Source organism: Schizophyllum commune (assembly GCF_000143185.2).
Source record: "Schizophyllum commune H4-8 unplaced genomic scaffold SCHCOscaffold_4, whole genome shotgun sequence".
Taxonomy (NCBI): Eukaryota; Fungi; Basidiomycota; class Agaricomycetes; order Agaricales; family Schizophyllaceae; genus Schizophyllum; species Schizophyllum commune.
In genome coordinates this window covers 2699041-2723292 of record NW_026089541.1, presented here as the reverse complement: position 1 = coordinate 2723292, position 24252 = coordinate 2699041, and the positions used below count along the sequence as shown (strand labels likewise).

The following is a 24252-nucleotide window of genomic DNA, read 5'->3' as shown; positions in this document are numbered from 1 at the left end:
CGTCCGAATCGCCAGACCCGCCACTCACCGGCATGCGGACCGTACAGCCGGTCGAACGCTGCGGGGAAACCCTCTGAGCGTCTGCGCCTCTACACTGACCTTCACCACCTTTCATCGGCTACATGTCCATCTCATCGAACTCGCTCAAATATACCGCTGGCTCAAAAGACCTATGCACATACGTGAAGTGCAATAAGCCGGGAGAACTGCGCAAGTGCTCTAAGTGCCAGTGCGTAAGGAGGCCATCGCGTACCCCTTGACTGAAGACCAACCCTATACTTGCTTACATGTGCTCCGAAAATGATGCTTGTCCCTTCTTCTGCTGCTCAGCTCGACGCTCTTAGCCATTCCCGTGCTCCAATGATCATGTTCACTCATGCTCATCAGGCTGGCCTGGTACTGCTCCCGCGACTGCCAAAAGGCAGACTGGCCGGAGCACAAGAAGACGTGCAAAGACCATTTCGCGAACAACGGAACACTGGACCCTCTCTTGAAGTGGGCCGACAAGTGGCGTGTCGCGCTCGAGGCGTGGGGTGCGTTCGCGTTGAATGCACTGAATCGAGGGGACGCGACGATGCAGACGTTCCTTGTGGACAATAGGTATGCAAGGAGGCGTTCCAGTGACTGAAGGACTTCCTGACACTGACCTTGACGCTCAGTTTCTTGATTGAAATAGTGAGAAATAAGGACACGAAAGAGAGCAGTAATGTCCGACGGCAGTACTTGGTGAGCACAATTGACCGCTTTGCCATCTTCTGCTTATCTTCCCCGACTTGCGTGACTTATATTCACCCCTTTCCAGCTCAAGTCTTCCGGCTTCTACCCCGACACCACCATCCGCAACATGCTCGCCAACGCCGCCGGCCCACCCGACTATCCGCGCAGTATCTGCGCACAATTCGACGGTGTCAAAGCGCGAGCCAATAGCACAGCTTTGCGCATGACAATCGTCTGCAGAGGCGGACCCTACATTACGGACGACGGCACAGCTGTCGATGACCAGGATATCTACATGATGTTCTTGCAAGTCGTATCCCAGATTGGGTCGCTCGACATCAGGGGGAAGATCACGGACGTGCTTATGAGGGATCTTGGACCCAACAAGCAAGTGGCGGCGAAGTTGGCAGAGGGCTACGAGAAGGAGCTGGCGAAGTGCTTGAGGGATGGGAAGGGCGAGTGTTTGAAGCATGTTTTATTTTGGGAAGGTCGCGTGCTCATCGGGATTTCTTCACAGTGGACGGATACAAGAAATACTACGACTCAGTACGAGAGAAGTTCCCACCTAATCCCCCGAGGCCAGAATTGCTAGGAGCGTTCGCAACACCTATCTCAGCGGATATGGCTGCGAGCCTGCAGAGAAATTCGACCCCCATCCCGCCGGAGGTGCTAGCGGGCTTGCAGAGGATGATGGCAGGGCGATAAACACGGTGAGGCGCGGAGTGGAGGGGGTAAGGTAGAGTTTATCTGCGGAAGTTAACAACCTGTAATCGCATACTTATATCGTCTGCACGCAAGTTACCGGCGGAGCCGCCCTGTATATGATCATTGCGACCGCTCCTTTGCTTCCATTGCACTCGAGCAGACCTGGGCGATCGCAATGACCGAGAGCTGTCCGTGCGAATTGGGCGGGACGGTGGGACGTGGGACTTCAGCTGTGGTGAGGGTCGTGAGTCGAGAAATGCACGCGACGGCTTACCGCATCTGCTCGAGGACGACATGAACGAGATCTCTTCCCCAACCCTGACCCAGGAAGAGGAGTACGTATGGGTAGAGGACTTGCGTCTTCCTATGCCGACAGGATACGCCGTCCTTGCTAAAGGCTATGTAACCAAGGTGGGCCGAGTCCATCATGATTTACTCCGCAATGACAGAGCTGAAGCAACACCTGCAGCTGGGTGAAGACTGCTTTGTGATGACGGGAGAGGGGGGTTGCGACATTGTCTTCTACTATCAATTTAACAAGGTGAGCAAATCGAAAGAATGGATGAAGGGCGTAAATAATCATTAACGTTGGATTCGAACTGATGCCGAGCAGTCTGACTTAAGGATGGATCATCTTGTAGAGCAAGTCTACGTTCTTGGGATCGTATCTGGGGAGTATAGCGTGCAAGTGGTGTGTTTGGAGAAACTGATCTGGCGAAGTCGAGCGATTGAAGCTGAAGTTGAGGAGGAGCATTGGGTGAGCGGGTCCGTCCATTGCAGCGTAAACTGGCTTATAAAGAGGTGCATAGTTTCGGGAGTGGTTAGATAAGTCACGAGGCATCAAGGACTGGATCGACGAATGCAATCGGTGTGCTGAGCACTGGATTGACGAATGCAATCGGGGTGTCGGGCGTGACTAGCGATAGATGTGCACGTGTAAACCACTCCTTTTGCGCCTTCCTCCGAACCAGCATCATCTTCATAACTGTGCTCTATTCTGACCGAGAAATGGAGATAATCATGCAGTCATCGTCTGCGAGTATCAACCTTTGTTCGAGTTGCAGGCGCGACACCGTCTTCTCCATTCACATACCTTCGAACGTTGACCATACTCCCTCCCCGATGGAGAAGCGTGCGATGCAGACGTACATGCAGGAAACCCAACAATCCTTAGTCGAACTCGATGTCCAGAAGCAGGCTGTACAGCGGGTGATGGATTCTATAATCACGGTAGAAACCAAGCTACGACACGCGCTCGACATGCAACGTGCCTACGTCGCGCCTATACGTCGAGTACCCGGCGAGATTCTGGAGATCATCTTCGAATTGAGCTGCATGGAGGCCGCTCTTGGGCTCGATAGGTGTACTCCGCTGGACATCAGCGCGGTTTGCAAGCAATGGCGTGGTATGTGCTCTGTTACTAGTGTGCGCATGCAAAACCAGATCAGTAATTGCGTCTTCAGAGATCATGAACGGCTGTCCTCGCATATGGTCGAGTATGCAGTTCACAAACATCCCCTTCATCGATTGGTCACAGCGTGGACCGGCCGCGAAGCGCCTGAAGTACTGCCTGAGCATGACGAAAGGTCTCCCGCTTATTCAGCCTGTACGCGCGAACAGAAATACAGGATGCAGTGGTCTGAACCTGCTCAAGATACTCGCCAGGCATACGGATCAATGGCTACATTTCCAGGCTGATGATCTCTGGGAAGAACCAGTCACCTTACTGCAGGGCCGTTCGTACAGCCGACTGCATACACTGAACATAGATGCGTCCATTCTTGAGCTTATGACAGCGGGGTCGTCAAGGCCTTTCTGGAATACCCCAGCCTTGAGAACCCTCATCATCAAGAATGCACTTGGTGGCCAGAACATCTTCCCAGCTTTGACGACCCTGCCGTTGGGTCAGTTGCACGAGCTGCACACTACGGTCCCGCCGGATTGGGCCCTCGTCCTGTTGACCGGATGCCCTAATCTGGTACGCTGGGTGCACGACTTTCGGCCGTACATGATTCATTCGCGATATGGAATGCCCCGAGAAGTGAGGCTTTCTCATCTGCATGTCATCCATGCAGACCATTTTCATGCTGGAGATTGCGCATACCTGAACTGCATCGTCGCGCCCTCACTCCGAACTCTCTATCTAACCTGGAGCCACCCTCGCTTCGGCGCTCCTAGATGGGCGGCACCTATCCCGCTCGCCTTCCTCCAGCGTGCGGAGAGTACTGTGCAGGAGCTCACGCTGCGCGATCCGCCCGCCGGCATACGGGCGAACATACCATTGTTCTCCAAGCTCCGCTTGCTCAGTCTTCACACCCAATCATCCGACCAGCTCTTGGACGACTTCTTCGTGTCTCTGACTGAGAGGACGGCGGGTAGCGAGCTGGCCACCCTACCGATGCTGGAGGAGCTCGAGCTGGGTGGGCACGGCCGCTATCGCGGGCAGAAGGTCCTTGAGATGGTGGAGGCGCGTCTCGCGGCGGGTCGTCCGCTCAGGTCGCTTGATCTGGATCTATTCTCCGTTGATATGGAGTACTTCGGCAGTCTGGAAGTATTGGAGCGGTTGCGCGACCTGGTTCCGGAATTCGTGGGCTCGGATTAGCAGAGGTTGCATTCGCTGCATTCCGATCCATTTTACCTCACAAATCCACCAAATCCTAGTCATACAACCGCTCCAACAGCCCGCCGACCTCTAGCACCATCCCGTCGCTGCCCCACTGTCCGACGACGCTGACGCCAATGGGCATGTTCGTCTCTTCCCTTGCCTTTGGTTCCCCTCGACTCTTCTCCGACGTCGGCAGCGCCACACTTAGCGCGGGCAAGCCCGCCAGCGAGGCCGGCACGGTAAGGACATCCTGTACGTACGCATCGAGCGCGCCCGAGGGGGCGCCGAGCTCGGGCGCAGTGCCGACGGCGGAGAGATGGAGGAGGACGTCAACCGCAGGGGTGGTGGGGGAGGGTTGGCGAGGGCGGCTGGAGTAGAAGGTGATGTAAGCACACGATAGATGGTCAGGGGGGAGGGAAACGTACGGTTCTATAGATGGCGAAACGTTCGGGAGCGAGAACACCCTGTCGAAGTCATCGCGCACGAGTTGGCGGACGCGCTGGGCTTGGAGGAAGTAGTTGTCGAAGGCGCTGGGGGTTCGGTGTCAGCATCGTTGAGAGCGATGGTTTCAGGTAAGGGACAAAGAAACAGGCCACGTTGGTTTTGCGGGACAGGCTGAAGAGGAAGTTGCACGTACTCAGCACTCAAGGCATACGTCCCCAGTAGTATCCGGCGCTGAACTTCCTTCCCGAAGCCCGCGCTGCGCGTCTGCGCGTAGAGGTTGGAAACCTTAGACGTGTCCGTGCCCGGTGCTGGGGTAGCACGAATACCTAGAAGTAGGCTGCGTCAGTACCGTAGAGGTTACAACGGCGGAAGTCTTGTCCAGAGACGGAGGTATTGTTCATGAAGAACATCGTCCAACGAGAACCCGCCACTCACCATACTGCATCCCATCATACCTCGCCAAATTGCTGCTCGCCTCCGCGCTCGCGATCACGTAGTACGCGCTCAGCGCATAGGATGTGGAGGGCAGGGAGATGGGGACGATGGTCGCACCGTGGGCGGCGAGGGTAGCGAGGGCGCGCCGGAGGTGGGCGCGGGCGGAGGGGGCGAGGGAGGCGGGGAAGTATTCCTAGGTGGGAAGGGTCAGTGTCGGTTGGGAGGCAGGTACGAGCTGGAGGAAAGAGAGGATTGGGAACATGAAAAAAGATGTGGGAGGATTCATGATGGGTGTGGCCAGAGTCTAATACCCACCTGCGGTACGCCGACTCTCAAACCAGTGATATCGTCGCTACCTGGCTGACGCCATTCCGCCATCCGCGCCTCAGCTTGTTCGCGAGCGGCGGTTCTGGCAGATACAGGCGCGGAGGTGGGATCGCGGGGATCGTGGGGAGAGATGGTGTCTGGGGAAGGAGAGCATGTGTGAGTCGTTGCTATTCAAGCCCGGTGTGGGAAGCGTACCGAAGACATCCTTCACGTCCTCACTCCCGTTAGCAAGCACGCCGACGCAGTCGAGACTATCAGCGTAGGAGACGACGCCCCATCTGTGGGACGCTCATAAGCACAAGCTGCGGTACTTCAAGCTCATGAGTACGAACCTACTGACGAGGCCATAGGACGGCTTCAAGCCGGAGACACCACAATAGGAGGCAGGCAAGCGGATGGAGCCGCCTGTGTCAGTTCCGAGGGCACTGTGAAAGTGATATTGATGAGGGCAGGAAGCATTGCAATCAGGGTGAACGCCTTACGCGCGACACATCCCAGCAGCTACGGCAGCAGCGCTACCACCTGAGCTGCCTCCCGCAGAGAAGCGTTTCCCGATGCGGCGCTGGTCGCTGTCGGCCTCCGCCTCCTCTTCTGGTGGCCAGGGGTTGCAGGGGTTGACAACTGGGCCATGGACGGAGTGGATGTTCAAAGACCTTACATGGCATGAGACGAATATCGATGCAGTAGGAGAATTTATCACCCCATGCCAAACTCGTCACAGTTTGTCTTTCCTACGATATCTGCGCCATTTTCCCTCAGCAACCGCACCACGGTGGCGTCGAAGGGTGACGTGAAGTCTATAGCGTGGACCGGTTAGGATATTAGGGTGCAGCATCCACAGCAACGCACTCTTCAGCATCGCAGACGAGCAGGTCGTCGGCATATCCCGAGTGCATATGTTATCCTTCACCGCGACGGGGAGGCCGCGCAGCCTGCCTGCGGCGTTGGGCAGGGCAGCAGGCGCGTCCGATACGAAGACCATCGCGTTCGTGGCCGCATTCTTGAGCTCTATGCTCTTGCGGCATAAAGACGAAGCAGTGGAGAGGTAGCGAGTGGATAGGTATTGCGCCCCTCGGGGGACGACGACGCGCCGCAATTCGACATGGCCATAAGCGCGCATCGGCCTGACGACGTCACGGTCAAGAGCCGGACCGATCGCGTCTCGATCGCGTGTCTAAGAGTCTGATCGGGTGCACCGGAACTCGGAGTTCAGACCCTGGAACTTCTGCCAAAAAATTACCAGGGAAGTTCAGACTGGAACTCGAACTGGGCGCCTTGGGGTGGTTTTCCGGGGCGGGTTTTACCCTGGAACTCGAGTTCCAGTGCACGCGATCAGACTCTAAATTCCTGATCGGGGTTCCATTGTTCTTTTGATCTCCACGAGAACACCCACTCCCCACTATGGGTCTACTCACAGAAAACGGAACCAGGCCTGCAAAGAAGGCGAGGATAGCGCCGAAGAAGGCCCTCAAGGGTCGCGCGAGATCGCCACCGCCGAAAGGGAAGGCCCCCCTCGCTCGGGAGGAGAAGCAGCAACCTCCGACAAAGTATAAGGGCAAGGCGAAGGCGATGACGACAGACGAGGCCGCTCCTCCCCCTCTACCGACTTCCTTCAAAGTGGTCGCTGGGTCCTACGAAAAACTGCTGTATGGACTCGAGGGCACCGTTTCCCTAGCTGATTCCGGGTCCTCCTCTGCGGATCCCGAGTCCTCGACGAAGAAGTACAAGTTCGACTTGAAGCCGTTGTTCATCTTCCCTGCGCACGTGTCGTGTATCAAGGCTGTCGCTGCATCTCCGCAGGGCGGTAAATGGCTCGCTACTGGCAGCGCGGACGAGATCATCAAAGTCTGGGATCTCAGGCGGAGGAAGGAGATCGGAGGGCTTATGCATCATGAGGGTGCGTTTCCAGTCCCCGTACCCCCACCCCATTCCTTTTCCGTCTATGCTAACGTTGAATCTTTACCAGGTTCCGTCACCCACCTCTCCTTCCCCTCGCGCTCCCACCTCCTCTCCGCGTCCGAGGACGGCACCCTCGCGCTCTTCCGCTCGCGCGACTGGGTCGTCCTGCGCGCCCTCCGCGGGCACAAGGGACGCGTCAATAGTGTCGCGGCCCATCCCTCAGGCAAGGTCGCGCTTAGCGTCGGCAAGGATAGGACGTTGAGGATGTGGGATTTGATGAGGGGGAAGGGGAGGGCAAGTACGAAGATGGGGAAAGGTGCGTAACTTTTTGCGTATGGGTGGCTGGGAGGATGCTGACAGATATATGGCAGAGGGGGAGGTCGTTCGCTGGTCGATAGATGGCAAGCTGTTTATCGTACAGTCTGGATCGGACATAAATGTATACACATTGGTGCGTGCCGTCCTCTTTTGTACCTTCTATGCTCCCACCCTCCGCGCCTTCCTCTCTTTCACATGCCTCTCCCTGTTCACCCCCTTACCCGATCCTCATACTCACCCCACCCCCAGGACATGACCCTTATCCACACCATCCACCACCCCTCCCGCGTGCACGACGTCCACTTCTGTACCCGCGTCCACGGCGAGGGCGAGGTGCTCCTCGTTGGCGCGGAGGACAAGACGCTCTCCATCTACTCGATATCGTCTAACCCGGACTCGAGACCGAAAATCGTGGCGAAGATGGTGGGTCATGCAAATCGGTGAGTGTGCTTGTTGGCTGACTGATCTTGCGGTTATTCCAACTCCGATGGCTGGCTGACCTAAATCGACCATTTCCGCAGGGTCAAAGCCTTCCAAACCCTCGCTCTCGCCCTCCCGGACGGCACGCAGACCACCGTCGTCTGCACCGTGTCATCCGACGGCAAGCTGCATGCGTACGACCTCGGGGAGCTGCCTGCGCCTTCTACAAAGTCCCGGAAAGACACGGAAGACGATGCCGTTCTGGAGATTGAACCCTCTGGCACATACGACTCCAAAGGCACGCGTTTTACATGCGTCACGGTCGCCGATGGGGACGCAGAGGGCTCGGTGGCAGCGTTGGTGGGGAAGAGGAAGCGGGCGGAGAGAGAGGATGAGGGAAGGGAGGGCGGGCAGGATGAGGAGGAGAGTGGTGACAGCGAGGGAGCGGAAGATAAGGATGCCGAGGAATGGGCACCGATGGAGGAAGAGGGTGCAGGTTGGAGCGAGGAGGAAGGGGAGAGTGAAGAGGAAGGGGAGAGCGAAGAAGAGGAAGAGGGCGAGGAAGAGGTCGAGAGTGATTGATCTATTTGCATACTTGGAGGCGTTGTTGTTGTTACCGTTGCTGCTGTTGTTGTAGATGTGCACGATTGTGCACAACCGCACTGAAGGGTGTCAAGGCCTTCGTCGTTGAAATCATTAATGGATGCCTGAATGGGTGCTTGTCGGTCCACCCCACGTGCAGAGTTCGCGTCGCCATCACGTGCAAATGAACACACGCGTTGGCACACGCTTCCTCCCAAACCACCACCCTTGCTGCACGCATCCCTCACCTCTACCACCATGGCCACACGCGCACTCAGAAGAACTACGTCTCTCAAAGCCGAGGGCTCCTCGCGCGCCCAATCTTCCCGCACCGCGGCCGCAAAACCAAGGGCAGGGCACGCGCGGACGCGATCCGCCACAGCAAACGATGCGGTGGACGATCTCGCGGATGAGCTAGCCCAAGTGCAAATAAAGGAAGTGAGGCCGCGGCAAACCAGGCAGACGAGTGCTACGAAGCAAACGAGTGCGCCGTCGAAGCAAACGAACGCGCCGGCGAAACAAACGAATGCACCAGCGAAGAAGACACCCCCGCGCGATGAAGCTGAAGAAAAGGCCGCGGCGATGCACGCCGTCAACAGCGCGTCGCAGGTGCTGAATGATTTGATGCGCGCGGGGTGGAAGCAGCCGCAAGGCAAAGTCACGAAGAAGACGACGGAGGGGGCGGCGGCGGCTTCGGCAGCGTTGAAGGCGCGGAAGGCGCTGGCGGCACTAAGGAAGGGGACGTCGAACAAGTTGGAGATTGAGCGCGCTGCGGTGAATGTGGTGGGGAAGTTGATAGCGCTGGAGATGGTGCGTGGAGTGGTTTGCTGGACGTTGATCGCAGTGACTGATAGAATTGAACAGTTCGACGATGCTTTCACGATCATTGAGGAAATTCATCCTCAATTATGCGCCATTCTCGACACGACAAGTCCGCCAGCAGCCGCTGGTGGCTTACATCTACTTTCCCTGGATATCCCTCCGGATAATGCTCTGGACGACAACGTTATAATGCTCACGACAACCTACCTGCTTTATGCACTCACCACCATCTCGCGGCGCATGTTTAATGCCAAGAGCGCGACAATAGCTGCGTTCTCACAAGCTCTCCACGCACAACCTACTCTGATCGCCTGGCGAGCCGTGCTTCCATCTTCACTATCCAAACATGCGGACTCGTTATTGACGCGCGCGTACACCGCGCTCACCCGCGGCATGGCCGGGATCGAGATGGACCCACTACCCGCGTTGGAGATCCGCTGCTATGCTTTGACATGCCTGGCCCTCACCACACCCAACACCGTGGATTCGTCAACTTTCTGGGGTCACGTCAACAAGTGCTTGCTGGAATACGCCTCAAGATGTACCACCGAGAAAGATGGCTATTCTGCGGAGTCGGTGCTCCCCCGGATCGCTGCAATCGTTAGCCATGCAGAAGGCAGGCCGGACGCCAATGAATTCATGAGCGGACCCAAGTATCTCGGTTTCTGTGAGACCTGGACGTCGTTCGCAAGGAGGGTGAGGTACCTACTTCTGATGGCTTACACTGTGCTAATGGCTGTCAGGCTGGCGACCTGTCTGCGCTCGAGCGCATTTCGGCTTTGTTGCATTCGTCAGATAGTAGTGCCTCTGGGCCGACAACCGATGCGAGCGAAGTCAAGGCCTCCAGTCAAGACGCGGCCTCCCTCTGCACGCGACTGGCGCAGTTGACGGTGTGCTTAGAGTCCTCTGTGCCACAAGGTACGTGAGGTGGTCAAACTTGTCCACAGTGCACTAACACGCTCTCTAGCCGACCTCGCAGATCGCATACAGGATACAATATCGCTCTTGCAGGCACCATCTCTGGTACAAATGCTCGCAGAATCGCACCAGGACGAAACCGGGCGAGCGTATCGTAAAGTTGACAATGCGGTCTCTCGACTGCTGCAAAGCGCTCTCCGTATCGCAGACGTGCCGACTCGTTCTGGACCGCCCAGCGACCTCGTAGCAGTCGTACGCTCGTTGCTTCGCGCTATCGTCTCGGTCATGGAGATTGTCGTCGCTCGCATACCATCCGACACCCGCGGCGCGTTGATTGCGCGCGTCCTAGAAACCCTCACCCTCCTCGCGCGTACGCAACTCGTCGTCTTGGACCCGCGTACCCACATGGCCTCCCACGACTGCCTCGAGCGCGCCGCCAAGCTCATACAAGCGCAAGAACCCGGTTCAGAAACAGCGAAGTACCTACGATACCTATCCGCGGCGCTTTACAACATGGGCGCAACCTTGTTCAGCGCCTCGCAGCATAGTGCATGCATCACGTTCCTGCGGGATAGCTGTGAGCTCGGGCGGCAGGCGGTCGAGATGCGCTCGGGCAACGAGGAGGCGGATGAGGGGTGGCAGCAGCTGGAAGAGCAGCTGTACCGGCGGTGGGAGATACTTGGCATCTGTCAATCGAAGGCTGGCAATAGGAAGGTGCGATCTGGATTGGGCATTGTTGATAATGATGCTCACTATGTACTGTAGGCCGCGAGCGACGCGTTCAAGCAAGCCATCAGCTCGTTTCCTTACGATCGCTCAAGATTGGCGGAGGTACTTGGTGGCACGACAGCTTCGGAGGCGTTTACGGCGTCTGACTCGCTCAAGCACCTGGCCGCGATCGTGGACCGGGTGACCTACATCGGTGCTTGCGAACTGCTCCTGCAACCGCAAACCGTGTCGCTGAGAGATATCGGGCTTTGCGACGCTGGTATCGTTGGCGCTTTGTTGGAGCGCCAGATCCAGAGCCTGGCAAGTTTGCGATGGAAGGAGTCCGTTCGGGCGATCGTGCGGCACCTCTTGCTCGAGCTGCTGGACGTTTACGAGGAGGCACTTATGCCTCTACGTAGGATACGGACTCTGTTGATGTGTCTGGAGTTCAAGTATCACTGCAACCCTGAGGAGGGCTTTGGGTTCAAGTCACCTTGGGACCTGAGTGTGGAGATTCAAGGTCTGCTCGCGTCGGAGGTATGTATATCACTCCATGCCCTTGGCTTGCGCTAACCCTACGAGTACAGACGATGGCGCGCGACGTTGGGCTCCTCACGTTCACTGCGCAATACCGGGCCATGACCCATCTCTGGTTAGGTCTCCTCGCGCACCGCCGCGCCGACCCCGAGCAGATCGACCTCCTGGTGTTCCACTCCGAAGAGGCCACCAAGATCTTCCGCGCCTTCATCTCTACACGAACCGCGGAGAACTCGCCGAAATCGACGTCGAAGGCCGGAAGTGCAGCCAAGTCCTCCGCCACCAAGAGCGGCGGGTCCAGACGCAAAGTGACGACCTCGAGGATTGCCACCCGCACGGTGCCGTCGAAGAAGAAGCCCGCGCCACCTCCTGTTAACCCGGTCACACCGAAGGCGAAGCCGTTGCAGGAGCTGTCGCTCAATGTGAAGACACCGCCGAGGCCGGCGGCTAATACGAAGTCGCAGCATGCGCTAGTGTTTGATGATTTCGGAGGATTGCTTGATTTGCTACGCTTGTTGTGCTCGGTGCTCAACCTTCTGGGACTGACGTTGGTCAAGGTGCGAGTCCTGGACGTTGTGCGACGGCTTGCGGAGTTGAAGCTGGGTCCGTATAGTGATGGTGCGTCGGTCGTCGTTGTCATTAGCTCCTACCTAATCGAGAAACAGACTACGCGAATGCAACGACCGAGCTTGCTTTCGAATACTTTCGCCTTGGCAAGTACACTCGTGCGAAGACGATGTTCAATCGCCTGCGCGAAAGTGCTACCATGCTCTCGCCTGAGGTCATGATCAGTCTCTTGCTGCGGTATGCTGGGGTTTTGGCAGAGTTGGAGGATGTCGCAGCGAGGTACGTTCCATGCGTAACCGCCTGAAATGAATGCTCACGAGATGACAGTTCTGCAGCCTACTCAACGGCACTCGACCTATCCCAGTCGCTACCCTCCGAAACGAAAGGGCTCCCGCCGCGGCAACTGATGCAACATCGCCTTGATAGTCTGGAACGGGCGGCTTTGGCGTCCAGGGTCTTTTCATTGATACAGCTGTGCAGAGTGAGTACGTCTCCGCAGACCATTTTCTAGTGCTGACGACGCCATAGAGTGATGTACCTGCAGCCCTAGATGGCCTGTTACGAAGCTTGCAACTCCTCAACCGTGCCATGGATGGATTCATGCGCTTCTACGCAGCCTCGAAGACGAAGCCCGTTGAAGAAGACAACCCGTTCCAAGTTGCGCAAGCAGACGACGCCGGCCCCCCAGGCCCCGACTCTTCCTCCAAAGCATCGTCCTCGCGCAACTCGTCCTTGGGAAGCGACGGCTACCGCGTTGCAGAAGCGCAGCTCGACACATTGTTTGCTCTGAGCGCGGCCTATCTGTCTCGCGGATCTGCCAGGGAGGCCGAGTACTTCATCATCCAGGCACTCGATCTTTCGGAGTCGTTGAACGCACCGCCCATGGTCAGCCGCGCCCTAGCGAAGAAGGGCGAGATTCTGCTGCTGTTAGGCGATCTCGAGAACAGTCACGACGCTCTTATGCAAGCTACTCAACTTCTACCGACGATCACCGGCGATGACGCAGTTGACCTAAGGAGGCTGCAAGGCGACTATACCCAGCGTTCGAACCAGGACGAGGGCGCGCTGCAGTTGTACGAAGAGGCTATTGCCATGCTGGAGGAGTTGAATCAGACCTTCACCGCGTTGGACGGTGTTGCTTTCAGGTGCGTATGGTCGACGACGTGTGACGATGGTCTGACCCGTAGCAGCTCCAGGAAATCCTTGGATGCGACACGTACTCCTCCGCAGGAATCTGTCTTCCCTCAGCTTCTCTCTGCGATCCTTGCACGGCATTGTGAGTTCCATTCCATATTGTATTACTGCTCATGCCTTACTGTCGTTCAGTGTGGCTTCTGCGGGACAATGACCACGATGGCTCTGAAGAAATGATGGACAAACTGCGTACGCTGTCCACCACGGCGTTGAGTAGCGTAAGTGTATGCAACCTCTTCTCAGACTTCCCTCGTCTAAACATTCCATTGCAGGCGGAGATCACGGCTCTTGAGGGTCGCTTGGCGCTTCACGAGATCTACTCGCGCTTCCGCTCAGACATGTTCTTGAGCTCCATCGCAGAGTCCAGTGCGTACATTCCTAGCATGTCCCCAAAGTCGTACTGACTGCCTTCGAAGCCATCGCAGTGCCCATGGGCATGTCTTGCGACAAGCCGTTGCCCATGTTGCCCTCGACACAGGACTTACTCAAGCTACTGCAGCATGCAGAAGGCTTGTTCTGGTCGGACCTGAACTCCATGAGCAAGAAGGGCACTGTCTCGCACGTTCGTGAGGCTGCCATCTCGCTGGCCATCGTTCGGGCGCTACAGACGTCGTTGGGATTGGTCGATGAGCAAGGCTCCGCCCTTGCTGGCCGTCTCCTCGGTACGTTTCTCATCATGACAGTGACCTTCAAGGAAGACTGACCCTTCCTTTGCAGATACCTCGACTGCAGTCACCTTGAGGCGAGAAATGCTGGAGGTCATTGCGCAAAAGTTCCCTGATTACGATGCGTTCGACGACCTGCAGTGGCGTGAGGTGTCCAAGGATGGATCCGCCAAGGCTTTTGCGAAAGCCGCACCTACACGTATGTTCGCCAACATGTCTCTCGACGACGACAGCATGAGCGACGACGAGGACAACGAGGAACGCGCGCTTCGTGATTACTGGGCGCGAGTCAAAGCGCGGTATGACGCTGCTGGCGTCAGTCCGGAGACGTCAGTCTTGTCGACGCAGAGTTTCCCAAGCAACTGGACCATCGTCCATATTGCCGTCACTGAGGACAAGCGCACGTTATTCCTCAGCCGGCAAGAGGGTGGCGAGCAGAGCGAACCCCTGGTCTTCTGCATCCCGCTACAAGGTCGACGCGACAATGACGATGACGAGGAGTACCTCTCTTTCGACGACGCGCTGTCGGAGATGGGCGAGATTATCCGCTTGAGCAACGAGTCGACGAAGAGCGCAGTCAACATCAGGAACGATCCCGAGGCTCGCCAGAACTGGTGGAAGGAGAGGGCTGGCCTAGACACACGATTGAAGGAGCTACTGCAGAGCATCGAATTCTGCTGGCTTGGAGGATTCAAGGTATAGATTATCATCTCCTTGTCGTCTCTCGTCTAACCTTCGTCCGTCAGACCATTCTAGGCTCTCGCCTCAATCTCACGCCAGAGGCGATCGACAACCTTCGCAAGTCGATTGATAAGGTCTTCGACGAGAACCTCCGCCTTCGCGACAAGAAGCCCAAAGGCAAGGCCCATCGGAAGACCGCCTCACAGAGCCAGAACCTCCGGAACGTGCAGCTCGACGATCACATTGTCGAGCGCATCGCCGCGCTCGGGCCCAAATGCGCTGACGAAGAACTCGAGGACTTCGTCTACTTCATCCTCGATCTCTACCAATTCCATGGCGTGCAAGTGTCCATCGCCGAGGTCGACATCGTGCAAGTCATCGTCGATCTGCGCGCCGTGCTCGAGGAAGAGTCCACGCGCGCGCGCTTGCGGGACGCCGGGCGGACGCGCTCGAGGCAGGAGATGTCGGAGGCGGCTGGGGGCGGGGAGCACCTCTTCCTCGTCCTCGACAAGAACGTGCAGGGCATACCCTGGGAGAGCATTCCCATCCTGCGCGGGCGGAGCGTCAGTCGGATCCCGAGCCTCGACTTCTTGATCGACAGGGTGGAGATGGCGAAGCTGAGGAGAGGCGGCGAGGGCGAGGCGGTCGATCGTGCTGTCGTGGATCCGCGGGATGGGTACTATGTTTTGAACCCCAGCGGCGACCTTGTCGGCACGGAGGGCCGCTTCAAGGACTGGGCGCAGCAGATGAAGGGCGTCGGTTGGGATGGAGTGATTGGGCAACCGCCGAGCGAACAGCAACTCTTGAACGCGCTGCGGCAACGGGACCTTGTTGTGTATGTGCGGTTAACCTCCTACCAGCCCACCATGCTCACGTCGTCCTCTTTTGCAGGTACTTCGGCCACGGCGGCGCGGACAAGTACGCGCGCTCGCACAAGATCCGGCAGCTCCCGCGGTGCGCGGCGACCATGCTCTGGGGCTGCTCCTCCGGCTTCATGAAGGACATGGGCGACTTCGACCGCGTCGGGATACCCAACAACTACATGCTCGCGGGATGGTGAGTAAACCCACCTTCCTTCGCATCCTCCTACTTACTCACCCTTCCTCCCTCCACCCCCAGCCCGACCCTCGTCGCCAACATGTGGGACGTGACCGACCGCGACATCGACAAGTTCACGCAGTCCGTGATCGACAAGATGAAGCTCGTGCCCAGCCACGCGAAGCGGTGGGACGCGAGCAGGCAGGGGAGCACGTCGGTCGTGGCTGCGGTGGCGCAGTCGCGGGATGTGTGCAAGTTGAAGTATCTAACGGGTGCGGCGCCGGTGGTATATGGGATACCGTTTTATCTATAGAGAAGTTTGCGAGGATTGTATGGCATCGGCAGTATATGCACACGTCTATTGTGTTGAGGAAGCTGTACTCAACAGCCTGGCTTGCGTGAGCGAACACCTTGAGGACTGGCTGTGATTATGATCACGCGAATGCATATCAGACTACGTCTGCCATTGCTGTCCATCCTGAAGTCGATTCCTAGTCATGTGTGGGATTACGGGTAAGTAATCTAGGTAGGCCAAGTCCGTGAGTGTGCTAAATAAATATGCATCGTGAAGCAGAGAGGTACGTAGCGAGCGTCGAGTCGGGACTGGTAATAAATATACAACACGAAGAGGAACAGATACGATAGCACAAATTTAGACACCGTTGAACTCCGAGGACTCCATCATCTTCCACTGCCTGTAAACACGATGTCAGCCCACGATATAGTGATGGCAGATCGACGCGACGTACCTCGCTTTCCTGCGCTCGTAGATAACTTCGGGCTTGATCTTCTTGACCCGTGCGCCGATGATCCTGCCAGCCGCGATGGTGACGACGACGATGAAGGCGATGAACACGCCCTTGACGGCCTTCGGGCCAGCGTGTTGGGCTGTTAGATGATCAGTGTTCACGTTCAAGTCACGGAAATGGACTATGAACGTACTGTTCTCCTCCCCATCGTCGAGAACCACGCCGAGATAGACAGGGAGCAATTGTCGCGGGAAACCGATGACGATGGCGATGAGGTAGGTCCATAGTGGGACGTCGCAGGCCGCGACGAGGACGGTGATGACTGAAAGAGCGGTCAGCACCATTGTTCTGGCGAAGGGGACGGCGGGACCACTCACAATGCGGGGGGAAGACACTCAAACGGAAGACGGCGCACATGATCCAGCCGCCTTCGCGAATTACCCTAGCGTAGCAAGCGTAGGAGACACTGCTCTTTTCCTTCGTCTGCAGTTTCGCGCTGAAGAAGTACTTGACGCCGCTGCATGATGAGTGGTGAGTTGGGCAAGTAGATAAGTCGTTAAAGGGAGAGGCGTACATGAAGAGCAGAATCTCGCCAATGATGGTACCAGCCGCGACTATACCAAAGCCCTCGCCAAGGCCCCATATCATGCCGCAAAATGTAGCGACGATTTCTTGACCGATGAGTGGGGGGAAGGAGATAACGATGTATATTGCTAGAGGGATGACGAAGCCCCATGGGCGTCTGCATGCAATGTTAATGGAGTGCAGGTAGGAAGAAGAAGCTTTACTTACTCGTCCATCCATGATTTGACGGGTCGTAGGGCGTGCACGATCTTGTCGTTCATAGCAAAAATAACGATGAAGGCGACGATGATTATGACCGCAACCAATGCCTCGCCTGAGGAAAGGTAAGCCACGAGTCAAATGCAAGATAGAGGTATACGCACGCCAGTACATCTTGAGCATCTTCCCTTTGCTATACGGCAATTTGCCTTCAAGCTGATTCTGCTCGCTAGGCGTTGGACTTGGTGTCCGTATGATCTGCGCGCGATTTGGCGGGTACTGTGGCGGTATGAAGGTCTCCGGTGCCGCCTCCCATTGGTGGATTGGTTGCGGTTGTACGACGAGCGGCGCGTATTCAGTGTACGAGGGTGATTGTCGTGTATGCATCGTGTGAACGTGCCGGAGATACTAGTGGCGAATGGGGGAGGGGGATCGTCGTGAGGCGGGCTTGGCACTTGAGCCAGTGATTCAGGTGAGTCTGGATCATCTTGGGCTTATATGTCGAGAGAGAGGCCGGGGGAATTCCGCGTCCTGTGCGCGCTCCTTGGACGAGCTGGGAAGAATCCCGCCGACCCAGACGGGGACAAGCCGCGGAGTTGGCGGACCGTGCGTGGCTGTGCTCAGCCGCGGAAGTTAGTGGCAATCGCCGTTCAAGTGGGTCAGGCAACTCTTCTCCTCGACAGTCATGGCGCAACGCGAACCATTGCTTCTGCGGACACAAGACGGGAACGACATGGGCTCTCCTCGTTCCCTAAATTATATGTATCGCTTGCCTGATTGGGTCCGTTGTGTCCCCCTTATGTGCTCGACAAGGTGTCTGAACGTCATCCGTCGACCCCCTGGATTCGGGCGCTCAGCCTTTCTATCGACCGTCACCGATTGCCTTGATGTTTTATCGCCCCGTCCGTGCAAAGAGCTCTGGTCAGGGCCTCTAAGCGGGAGCTGCCCACGCTTCGATTTCAATTGTGGGCAGATTCTGCATATCGACATGGGACGCCTGACCTACGAGACCGACGAGCAGCTGAAAGAGAATACAGCTAACCTGTTGCGCAGCGCAGTCACGCGATTCCTCGACAAGTACCAATCCTACATAGGCTTTTCGGACAAAGAGCGCACGGAGGTGCTTGCGCAATGTGACCCCAACGGCTCATTGGAGGATGCAATGGCGAGTGCCGGGCTTATCCAAATGGCATCTACTGACAACTGTCGAACCTACATAGTATCTAGCTCTCACGCGCGATCACCCCAACGTCTTCACGTACGTCTGCGTCGACAATTATACGGCACCGTACGAAAAAGCGCGCGCAGAGGACTGGCCCCAGATCACTGCAATCCTCTACAAAGCCCTGTTTGGCCCTCTCATGACCTTGGTCGTCGCGGAATACATCGACAGCGGGCTCCTCGTAGGATCATCCGAGATGGACGACGATCCCATGGCGTTGGCGTCGCTCTCGTCCGAGGAGCCGGAAGTCGATGAATGGGGCGACGATATCTATGGTGACTTTCCTCCGAAGCCCATACCTTTCACTGGGCTACTACCACCTTTCGCGACGGACTTCACGCATGATCCGCGCATGCAGGCGGCGATTGGCGTCACGTGGGATGGGGTCATGGCTCTTAGACGTGCCGTTTTGGGCGACGAAACTCAGGCAATCGCCTTTTGGGAGCGTATGGCCAAGATCCCTTCGCGGACCTTTTCGGACACTCCGAACGCGGAGCGCGTGTGGGCGACGGGAGATGTGTCGGAAATGCTGCGCGACATGGTGGAGATGCTGGAGGTCACAGACAAAATACACGAGGATAACGCAGGCGGACTCGTCCCTCAGTAGAACTTGTGGGGTACGTGGTACGCTCGTGCACACCAATCTAGCTTACTCTCATATATGTACCCAGTAGGAAACCATGACATTGACAGTGAAGCCGAATTGACGATAATCCCGGCACGTGTTATCCATGTGCGTAATTAGATGTTCAACTCGAGTCCTTTACTCAACTGTCATGGCGCGATTGGAAGTTGCTTGCGAGTGCCGGTGCATACATAGACAAACAAGTCTTTTTTTCAACTCTCATGGGGGAACTTGAAGCGGTACTGCAGCGGACCTGGTGCTTCTACCAGAACCACTCTCCCGCTCTATCACTCTGCCTATCATCCACCTGTTTGGCGAGGGACAAAGACGCCACGTTTGCCGACGTGCTGCAAGGGGTCGAAGAGTGTCACAAAGCGACCTGCGGCTGTCAGCGATATCCTGACGACGTCTGGGTCGTGAATCGGGATGTCCGGGAAAGCGCTGGGGCGCATATCGGCTCCCCGTCGCTTTTTACTGATTACCAGTTCAAGCTTTCGCATCCAGTCATCCCGGTCGTTTCTGCCTTTGGACCCAGACAGCACCTTAGCATCGTATTCTCGTGGAAATCGCTTCAGAGTACGTCAAGGCTGTGTAGCCTTTCTCCCACTATCCCATAAGCTAATGATATCCAGATTCCTTTGCCGGTGACGCTGGATTTTCGGAATCAAGTGCCAGCAGAGAAGAGGCGCTTCTCACTCCTTCCACGTCATCTGCCTCTGAGCGGTTATCGCCATGGCAATCTCGGTCTATTACTGCATCCCGCATAGTAAGTGAAGCCATGGATGATGAGCTTCAGTGCTGACATTAGTGCTAGGGCATAGCAAACTCTGAACTCCCGCTGAGTGCTCTTGTCCAGTATCACTCTGCCTTCAATATTACCCATCACGTTCCCTCTTTGTGCCGAGCCCAGCTTTTGAGTATCATTCGTCGACCTCCACAATTTGGTCGTTCGGTGTTCCTCTCGACCGTCTCCGATTCTCTGGATGTTGTATCGTCTTACCCACGCAAAGAGCCTTGGCCGAATCATGTAGCGCGCAGCAGACCTCTATTCAATTTCAACTCGGGGGTAATCCTGTATCTCGATATGGGACATCTGAAGTCCGGGTCGTACGAGGATCTGGAAGCGCAGACAGTCAGCCTCGTACGCAGCGCGGCTGCTCATTTTCTGGACGAGTACCAGGGCTATATCAATCTCACAGAGGAAGAGCGAACGGAAGTGCTGTCCGAGAACCACCTGTTCAGCGTACTGCAATCCACGATGGTGCGTGTTGTGCACTCTGGATCGAGATGATAGTTCATGATCCTTACCTTCAGCGTCTGGTCATTCGTGCTCATCCCGAAGCCTTCACGTACATCTGCATCGACAACTACACGGCGCCTTACGAGCGAGCGCCCCGATCCGACGATTGGCCACAGATTACCAAAATTCTCAACAGATCACTCTTTCGCGAACTCAGGGCCTTGATTGCTTCTGGTCTCATTGACAGTGGTATCCTTGTCGGATCCTCCGAGATGGATGGTGACCCCATGGCATTGCTCACCTACAAGAAAGAAGTTGACGAATGGGGGAACGACTTCTTCAATCCAGGGGTTGCTCCGACGCCCATTCCTTTCGTCGGGGAGCTGACGGACTACGCGGCGGATCGGACGCATGATCCCGACTTGCAGACGGCTATTGGCTTAACGCAGGAGAGGATCATGGCTCTTGGGCGCGCTGTTTTGGGCGACGAAGCTCGGGCCATCGCGCTTTGGGAGCGCGTATCCAACGAAGTCCCCTCGCGAACCTTCACGGAGAGCCCGAACGCGGAACATATGTGGGCGACGGGAATGGTGCTGGGGATCCTGCGCAACATGGACGGGCCGCGAGCAACGAAGGAGTCGCACTCGGAGAAGACAGATGGTTTTGTCGCCTCGTAGAACTTTCAAGTTGTGGTACGCGCAGGTACACATATTCCAGGTAGAGCATAGTGTCATCTAGTTGAAAGGCGACCACGGCCGCGTGTCTGCAGTTCCGGTCAACAGATCCTCGCTTCACCTACCTATGATGCACTGCCGCACAATGATGTCTTCGCTTCGCTACGTACCCAATACACTTGTGCGATTTACGCCGAAGTGGTACTCAGTTCAAGTTGCGATACCATCAAGTGAGATGAAATCTGCAGCGCTCGTCGAGAGGATTATAGAAAGTCGATAGCTCTCTTCCGACCCGCCCGTGAGGGTGGATCGGGTGTGGTATCATTCCCGTTCGAGGTGACACCTTCAGGCCGCATCTGCTCGAGCGCCTTCGCCGCCTCCGGTGCGGGCTTCTCCACCCACATCGCATCGTCATCCACGTCTTCCTCCTTTCGCTTCTTCTTCGCCCGCTGGCCGTCCCTATCCTTGTCCTTATCCTTCCCCTTCCGCTTCTTTGCTTGCGGGGCGAGCGTGAGACTACCCTCCTCATCCTCGGCGAAGGATACGAGCGCGCGCTTCTCTTTCTTCTTCTTGTCCTTCTTAGTCTTGCCGTGCTCGCCGCTCTCCTTCGCCCGCGGCACAAACGTCGGCTTGAACGTGGCCATGTTGACAACTTCAGGAACCGTAGGTTTCGCTGGTTCTGATGGCGGCTCCACGACGGGGATCGCAGGCGTCGGTACCGGCGGCGGATCGTCCACCTCCATCCCTTCCCCACCCTCCTCATCCTCCCCCTCATCCTCATCGTCGCTCGCAAAGATCGCCTTAAACACATCCATCGCCGGCCTTTCGTACGTCAGCGTGTCCCTCCCCTGCGTCTCGTCCTCCCCCAAGCCCACGTTCGCGAGGTCGCGTGGCCCGTGCCCCGCCGCCGCGCGCTCCTGCTCAGCCTGTGCGCGCTCCGCGGCGACGGCAACCTCGAGGTCCGTCTTTGTGTACGTGTCCGCGGCCGTCTTCGGTGCTGCTGCTGCCGCGTCGTCCGCCTTCAGCTCGGGCTGCGCCACGCCGAAGCGCTTGCAGAGGAGTCGGTCGGGCTGCCAGGGCTTCACCTCGCGCGTGAGCGGGCCGAACATGCCCACCCGCGCTGCCTGTGCTTTCGGGCTGAGCTCCTCCTCGGTGGGTTTCTTCGGAGATGGCTCTTCCTCCTTGGGCTTGCCCTGTTCCTCTGTGCCCGCCGATTGGAACTTCAGCAGGCCCTCCGGCATCGCGTTCGGTTGTTCGATGTGCGCCGCTGTTGTGAAGCGCCCCGCCATCGCCTCCGACATGGGCTTGAACATCTCCGCCGCCTTCGCATAGTCTGCCAGCTCCTTGTTGAACGCGTCGACTGACTGGTTCTGTTGTGGCTGCAGCTGCGGCGTGTGCTCGGGGTCGGCCTGCGACTCAACGTAAACGGTGTAGCGCGCGTGCTTCGCGGGGTCGGTGGCGAACGGCTTGTAGCCCTTGAGAGCGGACTGAGCGACGTGGCGATCGATTCGAGGGTAGACGACCTCGGTGGCGGCGGCTTCGGGCTTGTCGTGGAGACCAGCGGCGATGCGCTGTAGGCGTTCCTTGTCTTTCTGGGAGATGAAGTCGAACACGGATCGTGGGGCAGCAGGTAGAGGCGTCTCCCCCAAGAGGTTTCCGCGCTGGACGAAGAGGTCAGACCTGCGTAACAAGTTCCAAAGTGTACTCACCTCGTCTGCTGTCTTGCCCGACGTTCTCCACTTCTCGTGAGGCATAGGGCCTTGCGGCTGTGGCGGCGAGGGCTGATTCTCCTTCCCCGCACCCCATACTCGTCTTGGGTCAGGCTTCCACCCAGGAGGTACATCAGGTAGAGCGAACCTACGAACTTCATCAGCGAGCGCTTCATAACTACAGAAAATCCCCACTCACCACCTATCCTCCGCAACCGGTTTATCCGACAGCGTGAAGCCCGGCAACACGACCTGCCCATCCCGGAAGGTCTGCGTGAAGGCGCTGGATCTCTTCAAGGCATGAGCATCGGTTCCCCAAGAGGGTATCGAGGTCACCTGTTGGGCTTGGGGCTGCGCGCGTGGCTGCCCTCTGCGCGAGATGGAGATCTCGTCCTCTTCTTCGCGGTCGATGATGTCGTAGGCGACGCCGCGGCGGGCGGCGGGGGCGCCGGAGTCGTAGATGTCGAGGTCGTCCTCGTCGGCTTCGTTCAGGGCGCCGAGGCCGAAGCCGGCTAGGTGGGGATCAGTGAAAGTAGAAAGAATGTAAGAATGGATATTACCAGCGATGTTTGGCCCGGCGCGTTCCTTCCCGCTGCCTGAGCTTTCGCCTAATCCCATCCCCGGACGGTAGCCCAGACCGTGCGTGTTATCCTTCCGAGGGACTAGCAGTACCGGTGTATCTCTCGGTGCGTACGTGTGCTTGCTCGCCTCTTCGTCGCCGTCATCCGGTAAAGCGATATCGTCGGCTGCGAGGGTATGGCCGGACGCCGCTTGCATGTCCTGGATGCGGCGCTGGCGGAGGGAGACACGCGGGCCGACACCTTGTCCAAGCTTCCAGCCCATCTTCTTCAGGATGCGTGCACCGGCGGAGTCGGTAGGGGGTGGGAGCATTGATCGTTCGAGGGCGCTGGCGATCGAGCTGCATGGGGAGGTTGGTAAGTACGAGGGTGGTATATTAGTAGTTTCACGACGCACTCAGATCCCTCGTCAGGTCGCTCGTCCGCACGGCCAGTGAAATCCATCTGCTCTGTGGTGTCGACGAGCTTGCGGCTGTCGCGCAGGTCCTGCATGTCTTCCTCGTCCATGAAGTCCTCGGGACGTGCCGCCTTGACCTTGCCGCGATCCTTGCGGGACGACACGAATGTGGAGGGCGTCCATCCTGTCGTAATTGAGGGGAGTGGTTCATCGAGAAAGCTACGCGCTACGTACCTTCCTTCGATCCTACCGTGTTGAAGTACCCAGCTGAGAAACCGCCCGTGAACGCGCCGTGCAGCCTTCGCCGCCCTTTCTCATCTCGAACCTGTCCCCCGGTCAGTAATCTGCTGGAGCGCAGTGCTTGAGGACTTCACCTCTTGTTTCCATAAGGGAACAAACTCGCCCGTGTCCTTTGACTTCTCTAGTGGAGGCAAGGGCGTGCCAATCTTTGGTGCATGTGTTAGCGAGGAATGAGATGCGCTGTAGAATGCACGTACAAGACAGAAGTTCTCGTTCACCCGGGAACTGCTCAAATCTACACCAGCATCGCCGAGCTTCCGCTTCAGTCTGCTAGTCATGATGGAAGATGAGGGGAATGAGCAAGTGGCGAATGATGTATTGATGGGGAAGAGTTCGAGTACGGGCGACCAAAAGGCTGTGCAAAAGTGGAGGCTTCGTCAAGTGCTGTCTGCC

General features: G+C 57.2%; 11 protein-coding genes across 11 annotated transcripts; 8 read left to right on the top strand and 3 right to left on the bottom strand.

Annotated features, from left to right (window-relative positions):
• The first annotated feature begins 87 nt into the window (after positions 1–87).
• Positions 88–1761, top strand: SCHCODRAFT_02619884 (uncharacterized protein). The gene is made up of 5 exons (XM_050344956.1): positions 88–229; positions 388–600; positions 660–726; positions 803–1172; positions 1235–1761. The coding sequence occupies exons 1-5, from the start codon at positions 123–125 to the stop codon at positions 1420–1422; spliced, it is 945 nt and encodes a 314-aa protein (XP_050201281.1). The 5' UTR covers positions 88–122; the 3' UTR covers positions 1423–1761.
• SCHCODRAFT_02494352 (uncharacterized protein) lies at positions 1717–2342 on the top strand (the record flags this gene model as incomplete). The annotated part of the gene is made up of 4 exons (XM_050343000.1): positions 1717–1833; positions 1892–1963; positions 2033–2179; positions 2232–2342. The coding sequence occupies 4 exons, from the start codon at positions 1717–1719 to the stop codon at positions 2340–2342; spliced, it is 447 nt and encodes a 148-aa protein (XP_050201280.1).
• A 118-nt stretch (positions 2343–2460) lies between these two features.
• On the top strand, positions 2461–4024 carry SCHCODRAFT_01053121 (uncharacterized protein; the record flags this gene model as incomplete). The annotated part of the gene is made up of 2 exons (XM_050340941.1): positions 2461–2827; positions 2886–4024. Coding segments are annotated over 2 exons (1506 nt in total), but the record flags the coding sequence as incomplete, so codon positions are not given.
• Positions 3821–6444, bottom strand: SCHCODRAFT_02619877 (amidase signature enzyme). The gene is made up of 11 exons (XM_050344955.1): positions 6083–6444; positions 5934–6030; positions 5716–5886; positions 5566–5658; positions 5429–5511; positions 5222–5370; positions 4907–5099; positions 4665–4797; positions 4453–4557; positions 4061–4395; positions 3821–3994 (listed from the first exon to the last, which is right to left on the bottom strand). Exons 1-10 carry the CDS (start codon positions 6351–6353, stop codon positions 4080–4082), a joined length of 1611 nt encoding a protein of 536 aa, XP_050201278.1. The 5' UTR covers positions 6354–6444; the 3' UTR covers positions 3821–3994; positions 4061–4079.
• Positions 6445–6455: 11 nt separating this feature from the next.
• Positions 6456–8606, top strand: SCHCODRAFT_02536868 (WD40 repeat-like protein). The gene is made up of 5 exons (XM_003033433.2): positions 6456–7130; positions 7200–7448; positions 7504–7583; positions 7700–7890; positions 7972–8606. The coding sequence occupies exons 1-5, from the start codon at positions 6635–6637 to the stop codon at positions 8450–8452; spliced, it is 1497 nt and encodes a 498-aa protein (XP_003033479.1). The 5' UTR covers positions 6456–6634; the 3' UTR covers positions 8453–8606.
• Positions 8607–9001: 395 nt separating this feature from the next.
• Positions 9002–15961, top strand: SCHCODRAFT_01122301 (uncharacterized protein). Its single transcript, XM_050341057.1, has 17 exons — positions 9002–9262; positions 9317–9970; positions 10018–10192; positions 10242–10906; positions 10958–11437; positions 11488–12055; positions 12103–12283; positions 12332–12485; positions 12533–13149; positions 13195–13280; positions 13331–13416; positions 13471–13564; positions 13615–13860; positions 13916–14559; positions 14610–15379; positions 15436–15600; positions 15664–15961. The coding sequence occupies exons 1-17, from the start codon at positions 9035–9037 to the stop codon at positions 15893–15895; spliced, it is 6045 nt and encodes a 2014-aa protein (XP_050201277.1). The 5' UTR covers positions 9002–9034; the 3' UTR covers positions 15896–15961.
• Positions 15962–16028: 67 nt separating this feature from the next.
• SCHCODRAFT_02746897 (uncharacterized protein) lies at positions 16029–17832 on the bottom strand. The gene is made up of 7 exons (XM_003032869.2): positions 17279–17832; positions 17124–17229; positions 16906–17073; positions 16709–16848; positions 16525–16653; positions 16332–16470; positions 16029–16277 (listed from the first exon to the last, which is right to left on the bottom strand). The coding sequence occupies exons 1-7, from the start codon at positions 17499–17501 to the stop codon at positions 16235–16237; spliced, it is 948 nt and encodes a 315-aa protein (XP_003032915.1). The 5' UTR covers positions 17502–17832; the 3' UTR covers positions 16029–16234.
• Positions 17833–17847: 15 nt separating this feature from the next.
• SCHCODRAFT_02665915 (uncharacterized protein) lies at positions 17848–18591 on the top strand (the record flags this gene model as incomplete). Its single annotated transcript, XM_003033431.2, has 3 exons — positions 17848–18279; positions 18335–18372; positions 18423–18591. 3 exons carry the CDS (start codon positions 17848–17850, stop codon positions 18589–18591), a joined length of 639 nt encoding a protein of 212 aa, XP_003033477.1.
• Positions 18592–18688: 97 nt separating this feature from the next.
• SCHCODRAFT_02494552 (uncharacterized protein) lies at positions 18689–18943 on the top strand (the record flags this gene model as incomplete). The annotated part of the gene is made up of 1 exon (XM_050343006.1): positions 18689–18943. One exon carries the CDS (start codon positions 18689–18691, stop codon positions 18941–18943), a length of 255 nt encoding a protein of 84 aa, XP_050201276.1.
• Positions 18944–19182: 239 nt separating this feature from the next.
• On the top strand, positions 19183–20878 carry SCHCODRAFT_02665914 (uncharacterized protein; the record flags this gene model as incomplete). Its single annotated transcript, XM_003033430.2, has 4 exons — positions 19183–19537; positions 19594–19727; positions 19776–20222; positions 20276–20878. The coding sequence occupies 4 exons, from the start codon at positions 19183–19185 to the stop codon at positions 20876–20878; spliced, it is 1539 nt and encodes a 512-aa protein (XP_003033476.1).
• Positions 20879–21138: 260 nt separating this feature from the next.
• On the bottom strand, positions 21139–24137 carry SCHCODRAFT_02699468 (uncharacterized protein; the record flags this gene model as incomplete). Its single annotated transcript, XM_050346929.1, has 8 exons — positions 21139–22536; positions 22585–22732; positions 22784–23096; positions 23145–23503; positions 23560–23743; positions 23794–23884; positions 23934–24005; positions 24057–24137. 8 exons carry the CDS (start codon positions 24135–24137, stop codon positions 21139–21141), a joined length of 2646 nt encoding a protein of 881 aa, XP_050201275.1.
• Between the last annotated feature and the right edge of the window lie 115 nt (positions 24138–24252).

Coding starts and splice junctions, on each gene's coding strand:
- SCHCODRAFT_02619884 (XM_050344956.1), top strand. CDS start 123: ATGTCCATCTCATCGAACTCGCTCAAATATACCGCTGGCTCAAAAGAC. Junction 230..387: donor CGCAAGTGCTCTAAGTGCCA/GTGCGTAAGGAG, acceptor CATGCTCATCAG/GCTGGCCTGGTACTGCTCCC. Junction 1,173..1,234: donor GTGCTTGAGGGATGGGAAGG/GCGAGTGTTTGA, acceptor ATTTCTTCACAG/TGGACGGATACAAGAAATAC.
- SCHCODRAFT_02536868 (XM_003033433.2), top strand. CDS start 6,635: ATGGGTCTACTCACAGAAAACGGAACCAGGCCTGCAAAGAAGGCGAGG. Junction 7,584..7,699: donor ACATAAATGTATACACATTG/GTGCGTGCCGTC, acceptor CCCCACCCCCAG/GACATGACCCTTATCCACAC. Junction 7,891..7,971: donor ATGGTGGGTCATGCAAATCG/GTGAGTGTGCTT, acceptor CCATTTCCGCAG/GGTCAAAGCCTTCCAAACCC.
- SCHCODRAFT_02619877 (XM_050344955.1), bottom strand. CDS start 6,353: ATGCGCGCTTATGGCCATGTCGAATTGCGGCGCGTCGTCGTCCCCCGA. Junction 5,512..5,565: donor TCCTATGGCCTCGTCAGTAG/GTTCGTACTCAT, acceptor AGCGTCCCACAG/ATGGGGCGTCGTCTCCTACG. Junction 4,798..4,906: donor GTATGATGGGATGCAGTATG/GTGAGTGGCGGG, acceptor GCCTACTTCTAG/GTATTCGTGCTACCCCAGCA.
- SCHCODRAFT_01122301 (XM_050341057.1), top strand. CDS start 9,035: ATGCACGCCGTCAACAGCGCGTCGCAGGTGCTGAATGATTTGATGCGC. Junction 12,284..12,331: donor TTGGAGGATGTCGCAGCGAG/GTACGTTCCATG, acceptor ACGAGATGACAG/TTCTGCAGCCTACTCAACGG. Junction 15,380..15,435: donor CGGCAACGGGACCTTGTTGT/GTATGTGCGGTT, acceptor CCTCTTTTGCAG/GTACTTCGGCCACGGCGGCG.
- SCHCODRAFT_02746897 (XM_003032869.2), bottom strand. CDS start 17,501: ATGCATACACGACAATCACCCTCGTACACTGAATACGCGCCGCTCGTC. Junction 16,471..16,524: donor CGACGATGGGGAGGAGAACA/GTACGTTCATAG, acceptor ATCATCTAACAG/CCCAACACGCTGGCCCGAAG. Junction 16,278..16,331: donor TACGAGCGCAGGAAAGCGAG/GTACGTCGCGTC, acceptor TCGTGTTTACAG/GCAGTGGAAGATGATGGAGT.